At 45.4% G+C, this 12755-nt stretch overlaps 2 protein-coding genes across 2 annotated transcripts; both read right to left on the bottom strand.

The window, feature by feature from the left end:
- Nucleotides 1–336: 336 nt before the first annotated feature.
- LOC117835122 (COBRA-like protein 3) lies at nt 337–3633 on the bottom strand. The gene is made up of 6 exons (XM_034714494.2): nt 3227–3633; nt 2499–2578; nt 1816–2272; nt 1192–1345; nt 817–1097; nt 337–731 (listed from the first exon to the last, which is right to left on the bottom strand). Exons 1-6 carry the CDS (start codon nt 3309–3311, stop codon nt 439–441), a joined length of 1350 nt encoding a protein of 449 aa, XP_034570385.1. The 5' UTR covers nt 3312–3633; the 3' UTR covers nt 337–438.
- A 2033-nt stretch (nt 3634–5666) lies between these two features.
- LOC117835123 (COBRA-like protein 3) lies at nt 5667–8431 on the bottom strand. The gene is made up of 6 exons (XM_034714496.2): nt 8081–8431; nt 7803–7882; nt 7120–7576; nt 6569–6722; nt 6179–6459; nt 5667–6088 (listed from the first exon to the last, which is right to left on the bottom strand). The coding sequence occupies exons 1-6, from the start codon at nt 8166–8168 to the stop codon at nt 5862–5864; spliced, it is 1287 nt and encodes a 428-aa protein (XP_034570387.1). The 5' UTR covers nt 8169–8431; the 3' UTR covers nt 5667–5861.
- Between the last annotated feature and the right edge of the window lie 4324 nt (nt 8432–12755).

Here is a 12755-nt window from a genome sequence, read left to right as displayed (position 1 = left end):
AATGACCATTAGTAGATGTTATCTATTTAGCTCAAAAAGCTCAGTGAGCAGCAGGAATGAATTAAGATGCCAGAACTTAGTGATCTCAATCATCATTGTCTTTTCTGTTCAACAAATCTTACAAAACGAAAACCGCGCATTTACTACAAGAGGTCATATAATCCAATGAAAAATTCTGAGTTTGCTATAAAATACAAAAGGTGCAACTGTAATTACCTAGTTTGCAGTAACTAAGTGTTGTGGGGCCAGTATATACGAAACAAGAAATACATTTCGGCCCTTTAACTTACAAAAACACACACACATAAACTTTTTTTCTCAGCGTGGTGTCATCTCTTCTGTGCAACCATGGAATTGAATGAACAAATGACCCGTTGCAGTGCACCTCATGGAATCTGACATCAACTTGAAGCTCACTAAACCTCTTGATCCCACTCATCATGCATATGCCAACAGAGTAGCCAACACAACCCAGAATACTAAAAGTGGGAGGGTCAGCGGTTGTTTTGTTAGAGGGCTTGCGTTGGGCAACCATGGATAGTTTTCAGGAGATGGCATGACACAGTTGTCACCATTGAAGTACACTCGGCGTGGGAAGGCCCATCCCTTTTCGAAGGTGAAAGTCTGGGAGTCCTTGCGGAGAAGTAGTTCTGATTGCACATTCCCAAGTTTACCAGCTTGCATCAGCAAATCATTGTAGAATTTTACACCCCAGAACATAGCCGTATCATCTGAAAATGGGACAAGCAAACAACATCAGGGGAGGGAGGGAGATTATTTTGATTTCTTTTTTTGAAAAGAAGACAAGTTTCTTACTTATGCCACTGCCATATGGGGTAAGTGGTTTGTAGTTGAAGCTGAACAGCTGAGTGATATTATCAAAGTTTGGATGCTGAGCGACTAAGTTCCACTGCGTGTAATTCATGCGGAAGTTGAAGTTGGTGATAGTGATTTTCACTCTCCAGTATTCCTTGTAGTTGAGCTTCACATGCCAATGGATTCTTATCGGGCACATGTGGGAAGTGCATTGTACAAGAGGCTGACCAGTCCATTTTCCAGGGCCATCAATTGCAGATTGTAGATTAGGTGAATCCTCACTGTGAAAATGAAACCATACTCATTAGACATTTATAAAGACAAAATAGAACCTTAGTATGAAGTGTATTAAGAGTAAAAAGTAGGTAAACTCACTTCACACAGTTTGACCCATTTGGATTTTGGCAGCCACAAGAGCATGTTGGGCAGTTCACAATTGTGTCATTGTAAAATGATGAAAGAGAGACACAGCAGGATGGAGTCTTTTGAGCAAGAAATTGGGAATATGTGCAAGTCACATTCCATGTCACTGCAGATAGAGAATGTCTTTATTAAGAACCATCAAGTGAAATAAAAACCTCTACAATAAAATTTTGGCAGAACAGCAACTTGTATGGAATCGGAAACTTTCCTACAACTATCTGCAATTTTAATTTATTATTTTGTGAAGAACAAAAAAAAAGACTACATTTTATTGGGCCTAGCAGCAGCTTATTGTCAAAAGATATCAGTTAGCATTCCTTCTTTGAGAATAAATCCCTCCTGTTAAAACGTTTTCATTTCTTTACTAATCTGGCAAGTACTTCTTAATATATAGATACGCAGCTCTCCTGCATGTTCGAGAAAAAAACTAATCTGGCAAGTAACGTAACCTGAAATTCTGATTAAGGAATAGGAACACGCTGAACAATACGATGATTTAGATGTACCTCATTTCCACAAAGTACACAAGCAACTGATAGCAAGTAAAATGTAGAGTCCAATAGATGAGAAACTTACTAAGAGCTTGGGTTGCCCTGCGCCCATCCGAGGTGAAAAACTTTGTCGGCCTGCCAACAATGGCACGCCCACATGTGTACCCAGGACCTGGAGTCTTAAGAGTGAAGTTCTTCGGCACCTTAACAGTCTTATTGGTAGTCCCAGCAAGACCTACACTAATCTGGAAGGAGGCAGCAGCATTTGCCGGGTCCTGGTTAAATGTATTTATAACTCCTGCTTTGCAGCAATTGGCAATCTGCATGTTGTATGGAGTGCCTGGAAGTAAATCGACGATCGTGGGATCTTTTTTGCAGCAGTGGGGAGTGTTGCCCTTAAACTTCGAACAGTCACCCTGTTCGGTAGTCTGTGCCCCAACCATCGACCATATGACCTCCTTCTTTGCCCATGTCCACCCAAGCTGCCACCCAGGTGCCCCAATGTGCCGGAATTGTTGGTAGTTGAACATTGTGACAACAGCCTGCAGGAGAGATTTTATGGGAAATCATGAATTGGGTATGCGTAGCATGCTGCTGACATAAATTTTGCATGTTATTCTTGTTATCTGTGATGTAGCTTTCTACTCTAGCCATTGGCCATTTTACATATATTGTACAGGTCAAACCGGAACATTCAATAGAATATATAAGGTCCTACAAGGTTGAAGATGAAAGAGATGCAGCTGTTGGAGTGGGCATGCTACTTACGACATATCCATCAGGAGTCCACTGCATAATATCCCATTTTATAGTGATGTTGCCATTTGGATCCAAGGAATCATAAGCCTCTGCAGGAGCAACAAAGGGTCCACATCAAACACAGATCCCAATTACAGAAGCAAGAACAATGAATTGGCACAATAGATGAAGTCTATGTTACATCCCATTCCAAGTTGGAAGATCCACACACCTAAGTTTGCCACTGGATCCCTTTAAAGTGAACTAGAATTAACTAAGATCTTGACTAATTTGATCACTTCTTCAACAGATCTATCATCAAGGTGCTCAGTATGGAGCAGCTCAGGACAAGATTCAGCTGACAGTGGCCCTGGTTAAGTGGTTAGCCTGAGAGGGCAGCTCCATCTCCATGTGTGCTACTCTCCCGATCCCGAGAAGCTAAGCCAACTTAATTTCGAATCATAATTGGAGCAACCGAGAAAGCTCGAAGGATCGAGCTGAATTGGAGAACGGTGGGATCAAAATTAGAAGACACCGACACTGCACTGGAGCCACCGACACTGACCGTACCAGCCAAACGGGGCCGCATTTGTCAGCGCGCAACGGACACCGGGAGCGGAATCATCATCGCAGCTCTCCGAGCTCCCGTTGCATCAGACGCGACGGCGATCGGGCGCCGGATCTACCTAGCTCGCGAATTCGCGGCACAAGCAGGACGACATACACAGAGAGGAAGAGGAGGAGCCGAGGTGCCGAACCTGTGCCAGTCGGTGCGGAGAGGAGCAGCGCGGCCGCGAGCAGCACGGCGGCGCAGTACGCTACGGATCTGCCGCCCGCTGCCATCCTTCCTACCTTCACTTCCTTCCCACCCGCCTCCTCACCGACACCGCGGGTCTCTCCCACCGACAGATACAAGCGCCGCGCCCGTCTGCCCCGCCGATCTCGCTCCTGACAGCGGCGGCGGTTGCGGCCGCGCGGGGAGGGGGGCGCCGGGGAATGTGGGGAGGTGGGAAGAGAGGCGGAGATCTGGGGCGGTGGGGAGTGAGACTTAAAGCATGTGCGGCAGGCAGCGGCCGCGTCCTCGTCTCCCCTCCCCTGTTTTTACTGCGACGGCAGCCAGCACGACACACTCTGCTCCGCAGCGGCTGCTTCCTTCCGCGCCTCGGTGCGGGTGGGGTTATATCGGGGACGTTTCTTGCCGCGAGGGGAGTAGATGTGGACGCCTCAACCTCCGGCGGACATTTACCGGAATGCCCCTCTGGTGATGCACAGCTGTTGGTGATGTTCGCTTGGGGACAGGGACAGCCCGGACAGGTGATTAACGGTAAGTGAAAGCTGAAAATCTAGCGCTTCAGGGACTTTGCACGGGAACAGCGATACACAAGAGGCTGATGAAAAAGTCGATCCTTATTGCCGCTTTTATTGTTCAATTAACTGCATAATAAATTGGAGTGGTGCAAAACATCGTGGAGGAAGTATAACGCCTTTGTTGTTTTCCTAATTTTTTTCCTTTCGTTTTTCTTTCCGGTTTAGCCGGATGTAACCCTCATCTTTATCAATGAAATAGGCACACTCTCGTGCTCCTTTCGTTAAAACAAACATCATGGAGAAAACAGAAGTTTGAATCCAACGGAAGAATTCCCATTGTCGGTTACTATAAAACAAATTTCAAATATCATGCTTTTGATAGTGGGAAAGGATTCAAATCCCTATATTTAGTTGACACTAGATTACTTCTAAAAGATACCATTACAAGTTCTGGAGGTAAAGCCAGAATTGGGCACAGAAGATCACCATCGTGTTCATGTGAACTGTGAAAGAGCGTTCAGTCAGCTGCTGCAGCCTGAGAGTCCCAGTCGCCAGGGGCAAAACCGGAACGACCAATCAGTGCGAAGCTTTACGAGTGGGATTAAGTAATGACAGAGGGCGATGACCACCCCCATGAGGCGAGGCTAAACGCACACATGCGAGCCGACACTGGAGGGAATAAAGAAACGCGGGCACGACAGAGCCCCTCCTCCCTCTTTCTGTCGGTGGAGGGCGAAAACGAAAACAAAAAAAAGAAAAGAAAAGAGCAGCGCCACTTCACTGATCACCAGCGGTGCGCCACGCAAATTGCAGCAGGCCAGGGGACGAGGGGCCGAGCGCGACCGTGAGCCCGGTCCACCAACCAACGCTGTAGACCCCATCGCCATCGCGGCGGTAGGTGCTGCAACCTGGACGTACCAACAACCCGTGGCGAACCATGCGAGATTAATTTAAATTATTAATTGATTTTTGCGCTTAATTAATTAACTAATCGGTATCGGCGTCAAGATCTCCAGCTGTACTAGTCTATAGCCCGGCTCCTCTAACAACCTCCATGTGTTGCATTTCTTTCCCAACGGAAGCATGGAATGAGTGGAGCTTGTAGCTGGGAAAACCGATCCGCGGTGGGGTCCGCATGGCAGCTAGTGGAAGGAATGCCGGGGGAATGTGGACAGCTTAGCTAGGCAAAGGCAGTCTTGCACCGACGTCACGTTGCGAGGGAAAGTTTTTGTGCAGACTGTGGCCATTCATCGGAGGCGGTTTGTCATTCGATGTTTGAGTGCACATATGCACTACGTTTCTGGGAGTGGGAGTGCATCAAAGGGATGACGGGCAGGAAGATGCCAATGCTGCATCCTCTCACTTGGGCGAAGGACCTGCTGGTGGGAGGTGTATGCTCGGAGGAGGAGCTGACTCTCTACATGTGCGGATGCTGGTCACTTTGGACTGGTAGAAATGCAAGACAACATGGTAAGCCAGCGTGGAGCCCTTATGCTGCGGCGCATTATGCAACCAAAATGATTGAGGACCTGTTGCAGATACATCAGAAACCTATGCAGGTCACTAGAACTAGAGTCTCCTGGAAAAAGCCAACACCGGGTGCAGTCAAAATTAATGCAGATGCGGCTTTCTACAGGGAGAGAGGAAATGGAGCTGCTACAGGTGCTGTGGTGAGAGACGAGCATGGCGAGCTGATCTGTGCTCGGGCCCAATGGTATGATCACCTGGAAGATGTTCTGATGGCTTCTGAGGCAGTAGCTGTGCGGGATGGTGGCAAGAAGGTGTGGGCTGGCAACAGAGCCCAAGAACGACCACTCGGTTTGTTTACCTTTGGGCCCAAGAGATGGCTTTGCATCCATCGATCCAATCATCCAACCACACAGATTCACATCATCAAACTTCCTGCTGCAGCTGGTTAATCGATGATGAACTCATCACTTATTCAAGTCACAGCGTAAATCATAACCCGTAGGCCACCGAGTTCTGGCGCAGCCAGCAGTAGCCTTTCATTTTCTAAGTACAAACGATCTATGCGATCAAGCCTGCTCATAACGTTTATTCTGTGGAAATGACAATCAACCATGGTCACCCGGATGGTTCTTTCGGCAACGACGGATAATTTTCAGGAGCTGGCATGACACAGTTATCGCCGTTCAAGTACACACGGCGTGGGAAGGCCCATCCCTTTCCGAAGGTGAAAGTCTGGGAGTCCTTGCGGAGAAGCAGTTCGCCCTGCACACTCCCAATCTTATTGCCGGCTTGCATCAGCACATCGTTGTAGGGTTTTACACCCCAGAGCATTGCCGTGTCATCTGAAAAGGGTCCAAGAAAAACTACATCAGAAAGATAAAAAAGGGGAAGGTTCATAATCTTTCTATGAAAGGCTATCAATGTTTGCTTACTTATGCCGGCGCCGTATGGGGTCAATGGTTTGTAGTTGAGGCCGAACAGCTGGGTGATATTGTCCAAGTTTGGATGCTGAACGGCTAAGTTCCACTCCGTGTAGTTCATGCGGAAGTTGAAGTTTGTGATGGTGATCTTCACCCTCCAGTAGTCCTTGAAGTTCTGCTTCACGTGCCAGTTGATTCTTACCGGGCACATGTGGGAAGTGCACTCGACGAGAGGCTGGCCAGTCCATTTGCCAGGGCCGTCAATGGCAGATGGTAGATGAGGTGAATCCTTACTGTGAAATGCACCAACTTATTATTAGAACATTTGCAGAGAAAAAGAATGGAATGTTAACATCAGGGAGAATACAAAGATTTAAGAGTAGAAATAAACAGTCGACTCACTTCACACAGTTTGTCCCTTTTGGGTTTTGGCAGCCACAAGAGCATGTTGGGCAGTCCACGGTTGTGCTGTTGTAGGAGGATGAGAGAGATACACAGCAGGATGGAGTCTTCTGAGCAAGAAACTGAGAATAGGTGCAAGTAACATTCCATGTCACTGTAGATATAAAATGTCTGTGTTAAAACACATCAAGTTAATAAACTCCACTGAAATAAAACTTATGCAACACAACTTGTGTGGAACCTTATGATGATTCTATGGATTTAAAATACATTATTTACTAGAGAGAAAATTAACTGAAACGGAGACAATCCGTGGAACCTAGCAGTAACCTGTCGTAAAAAAAAAAACTCCTCGTGAACCTTTTCCCATTTCAGAGCAATGCCTCTTGCATTTTCACTTGTATACAACAGTGCTGTGACGCCAATTTTCTCGCAATCATGATTAAAACTTAAAAGAAGGGCTACTATGGTTTACCTTGTAACTAATTTCTACAATTTTAGAAGCAACTGATGGCAAGCAAAATGTAAAGTCCAATAGATGAGCAACTTACTAAGAGCTTGGGTTGCCCTGCGCCCATCCGGGGTGAAAAACCTTGTCGGCCTGCCAACAATGGCACGCCCACATGTGTACCCAGGACCTGGAGTCTTAAGAGTGAAGTTCCTTGGCACCCTAACGGCCTTAGTGGTAGTCTCAGAAAGACCTACACTGAGCTGGAAGGAGGCAACAGCATTTGCCGGGTCCTGATTGAACGTACTTATCACCCCTGCTTTGCAGCAATTGGCGATCTGCATGTCGTATGGAGCGTCCGGAAGTAAATCGACGACCACGGGATCTTTCTCGCAGCTGTGGGGGATGTTGTCCTCGAATCTCGAGCAGTCACCCTGTTCGGTGGTCTGCGCCCCAACCATCGACCAGATGACCTCCTCCTTGGTCCATGTCCACCCCAGCTGCCACCCAGGTGGCCCGATGTGCCGTAATTGTTGGTAGTTGTACATTGTAACAACAGCCTGCACAAGACATTTTACTGGAAATGATGATCCAGATATGCTATATATTCTTCTTATCTGTACTGTATGTTTCTGATTTATGACAACATCAGTGCTACATGGTTTGTATTGTGCTAATCAAACCGGCCTAGCTATTCAATGTAGAGGATCAACAGCCTATTACTAACTAGCAGGTTGAACTTGAAGGTGAAAGGGATACAACTGTTGATGTGGGGATGGTACTTACAACATATCCATCAGGAGTCCATTGCATAACATCCCATTTTATGGTGATGTTGCCGTTTGGATCTACGGAATCATAAGCCTCTGCAAAGGAAACACGAAGGGTCTCCATCAGAGACAAACCCCAAATTTTGAAGCATGGATGCTACAGCATATGAAAAGGGCACAGTGCGTTCAGTTTGAGCACCAAGTTGCCCCCACCAAATTTTGGTCACGGCCAATTTAAAGGCAGGAGCAAAATCTCTGCGAGAGTGAGGTGGATCGGAGGAGGGAAGCAACAACCTGTGGCGTCCGGTGCGGAGAGCAGCAGCGCCGCGGCGAGCAGCACGGCGCCGCAGCAACAGGTGACTGGTCTGCCTCCCGCCGCCATTATTCTCCCTTTCCTTTCCTCACTCCGATCTCGCTCCAGACTGCTCAGTTTATAGCTGCGAGCTCGGCCACAGGGGGTAGCCGGCGAAGAATGTGGAGGAGGACAGGGGAGATCGGCTCGGTTTATACCACATCAGTCAATGCCCTGCAGTTGACCTCACCGACCGAAGCGCCCATAATTGCCGGTCACGTACGCGTCATTGACTGCAGAGTGTTCTCACAACGGCCACGCATGGCGATCCCAATCCCTAACGAGGCTCGCTTCAGTCATAAGCCGCGGCCTAGCGAGTAGAGGGTGATGACTGGGAGTTTCTTTTAACAATGGCCGAGGGTGATGACTGGTGACCCGTGAGAGATCAGATCGACTAATCCCACGCGCGAACCGACGCTCCGATCAGGGAATAAAGAACCGTTGCGCAGGCAGGACGAGGACAGCGCCTCTGGTCGCCAGCTAGCGATGCGCCCGCGCAGCGCAATTTGAAGCTCGGAAAGAACGAAGAGACCGACCCCCCGCCCGCTCCGCCAACAAAAGCGCCGTAGACCCGGCCGGTGCTGCTATATGGACATGGACGTGTACCAACAACCCCGTGGCGGCCAGCCATGCTGCATACAATTGTACCACGCTCACATGGGCTGGCGTCTTGGGGAGCGTGGAGTATCAGCATGTTGATCAAGAGGGGATTTTCTGTGTTGCTGGTGATTATTGTTCGTAAGATGTTGAGAAAAGAAGTACGGGTAAATATTTTTTGGGAAAAAGTTAGTAAAAAGCTTTGAAATACTGCTGAACTAGAGTATTTATAACACGAGCATGATCCCTGCTTGCTATGGAGTATAGTCAAACCAGAAACGAAACCTAAATTACTATTCATTTTGCTATGTATCTGGATATAGTAGGTTCGTTTTGGTTAATTATGGTGAGTGGTGGACATGTGCACCCTCTCAACACTTAGTTTTATATTATAGTATAATCCTTTAAACCTTAAATAGAAAATATCATTTAAAACTTATATAGAAAACTCATTTTCTAAACCTTAAAACAAGCAATAAAATTAGATTGTTCGGAATCAGGTGACCTTATAGCCCATCTCAACATCATCTTCGGTTGCCTTTTGATGGTTGTCGTCGAAGTTGTGGAGGCCTCGTCGGTGTTGTTCTAGACCAGCGGTGGTGGTTGGTTAGGCACGAACTCAAATCTTGCTTTGAGGATCAGGTAACAAAGAAATGCACCCAAACATAGTGCTGCCGCTTTTGATGATCCCAAGATTACCCAAGCATCAGCTAGTTTGGAACAGATAAGGCTTCGAGCGATCTTATGGAATACAATGATGGGTGAGTTTTGTAGAGATCTTAGACGATACTACCTTTCCGAGCAGTAGTAAATAGAAGAACTTAACAATAAGTACATCACTCTCAGGTGGGTGTAACACAACAAACATCCGCTAACACTAATAATTCATGGAAACATAGAAGATAACATACAACGCAGAGTCACATCCTTGAGAAAAAACATAGCACTAATTAACAATGTACTTTAGACAGGTTTATGACATGCCATCATTGAATTGATACCGAATTTATTAGTAAATTCTAATCTACCCCATTCATTCATTGTATATCAATAAATATTCCAATGAATTCTTTTTAACAACGTTTTTTGCCTGATGTCCTTATTTCCATGTGTCCAATCCAAATATTTTGTTTCCATGAATCTTCGGCCAAACAGAAAAAAAGTGTTTACGGCACACATTCTATGTTTTTTTGGGTAAGCCTTTGTTTAATTATTCCATGCGTAGGGCTGCAAGTTCCACTCGTCTGGAGCCATTGAGTGAGCCGACAAAACAAAATATGAACTAGAATGGCATGGCATGTAAGGGGGAGAGAAATGAAATAAATGGCATGCAATTATTTAGTTGATCTAAAAACACTACAGACCTACTCGCGCCCAGACATCCGATCCGGGCGCTAGCTTCGGACGGTGACGCAGCCTGGGAGAACTCCCGCCGCAACATCACACCCGCTGTTTTAATGTTGCATGCAACATTCACGTCCCCAACCTATTTGCACGTGTTCTTCTTCGTTCCTCCTCCCACGGCACGAGCTCTAGGGCAAGCGCCATGCCCTAGACGAAATCCGCTGCTGCGAGACCAAAAACTTGTGAAAAATGTCGCATCTCCTCTAGAAAATCGACCCCCCCCCTCGACAAACCACCACAAATTGTTGCAAAGAACCCTAGGGATCCACCACCATTAGTGTCTGTCCACTCAGGATTTGAGCTGCGTCCATAGGGACTTGAGCTCTGCATCAAGGCTGCAATCTCACCATGTTGCAGGAGCATTAGGGGGTGCGGTTGCTTCACACCAATTGCCGTTTGAATTTCCACCACAGGTTAGTGGTTTTCGACCCATATGCATCTACTCGATAGGATCCGTATGATGTAGGTTTTTTGAGGATTTTTCAAAGTCCGTTCAATCCTTGGGGCTTACATAGTAGATAGAAATTGTATTTGTACGTCCGCAACATCTAATTCAACCTTTCGCAATATGGATTTCGCAGGTGCGTGGTTCCCATCTGCCATAGAGTGCAACTAGCTCAAGGAACAACAACGGTAGCCAACATGATGTTGCAAGATAACATGAAGATTACGAGGGAGCTCAAGCAGATTCAACCGAAGCTCTGATTTTACATTATTTTCTCTTTTTAGCATTAAGTTGAACATGTGAAACATTAAATTATTGGTATTGCAATAATTGGTTTGGTCTGCTGCAACATGTTGGTGGCCTGTTCGTACCTAAAAGGTATTGTTCTTAGTGAAGTTATGTCAATGTTTGCATGACGTTCCCAGTGATGTTATGGTGCACATGTTTGCCTATTTAACTAGGGATTTCATTGGTTAGCTGTGACCTGCAACATTTATAATGTAGTATGGAAACAATGAAAATAAAGTACCAAAACATATGAACATTTTAAATAATCATCGAAGTATATATCATATATGTTGATGTTCCATAAGCAAATCTTCAATGTTTCAAACGTTTTTCACTAATGTTGCAGGTAGAAAAATAGTTCTGCATATTTGCAACATAGGATAAAAGGGGATGAAAAGTTTTATGGCCACATGTGAAACATCAAAAGAATGTCACGGACACATGAGTATGCCACAATATTGAGTACATAAGAAACCAGAGATAGATATACAACCTTGTATGGCAGGAAAACATGGTTAGCCCTATACAATCGTGTATGGTAGGGCAACATGGTCGACCCTAATTGGTACAACTGTGTATAGCAGGGGAACATGTTAGCCCTAATCAGTACAACCACGTATGGCAGGGCAACCATGCATAGATACTAAACCTTATGGTACACAATATATATAATAATGTTGTAGCTAAAACAGCCTAAATCCCTAAAGCCCTAATCAGTACAACCATGTATGGCAGGGTAACATGGTCAGCCCTAATTAGTACAACCAAATATGGCAGTACAAATAAGCATGGTAGGGCAACATGGTCAGCCCTAATCAGTAGTTTAGCACAACTAAGTATGGCAGGGCAACATGGTCGGCTCTAATCAGTACAACCTTGTATGGCAGGGCAACATCGGCCCTAATCAGTACAACCGTGTACGCCACCAGAACCAAAGGCAGATAGAAAAAATGTATCATAAAACATCTGAAAACATTGAGTGACAGACAAAGAGCAGGGATAATAATAGCTGAATCATAACATTTCGGGATTGCAACATTTTAGTATATTTTCTAAGACAATGTCAGATCTCTAATGCAACATAATTCGACACAGGTTCATGTCCCATAAGCAAATTTTAAAATGTTTCAAATGTTGATCACAAATGTTGCATGTTGAAAAAACGTGTCAGCATATTTGCAACACAAGATGAAGGGGGTAAAATATTTCATGGCCATACTGAAACATAAAAAAAAAGATCACGGGCACATGAGCATGCCACAATGTTGAATACATAACCAAAAGATGGATAGAAAAAGGTATCATAAAAACATATGAAAACATTGAGTGGCAGATAGAGAGTAAGGATAATAACAGCTGAATCATAACATTTGGGATTACAACATTTCAATATATTTTTTTGAGACAACGTCATCCCTAATGCAACATAATTTGACACGTGATGGAGAAGAATCTTCCCATATCTTAGCTGAAACTTACAAACTCCATGAGCCAAAATAGAAAAATGCTACTGCTAGCTTAGACAGAAGATAAAAGCCTATAACTAGGGCAGATAGCTCATTAGTTGACATCCTTCGTGTTGCAATACTTCTTGACAAACTCAACTGTTTCGATCTCATTTCTTTGAGAGAGTAGTAGTACCCCAGCAATTGTCGTACATATATCTATGGGCCCACTAGAAGGTTTGGACAGTCCTAAATATGGGGCTGGACACCGAGACACATTTGACATAGAGACCATGCGCAGGATGGCGTAGTCTATATGGAAAGACATGAACTAGTCGATGATTAGGAAAGTACTCTTTGCAATAAGAGTAGAACTCCTCTAGTCGTATCCGACTAGTATTCTTGTAACCAATCGACCTGTAACCCTGCCCCCGACAA

This window comes from Setaria viridis, chromosome 9, assembly GCF_005286985.2.
Source record: "Setaria viridis chromosome 9, Setaria_viridis_v4.0, whole genome shotgun sequence".
In the NCBI taxonomy this organism is placed as follows: Eukaryota; Viridiplantae; Streptophyta; class Magnoliopsida; order Poales; family Poaceae; genus Setaria; species Setaria viridis.
Note: the sequence above shows the minus strand (reverse complement) of the source record. Positions and strands in the feature narration are given on the sequence as shown.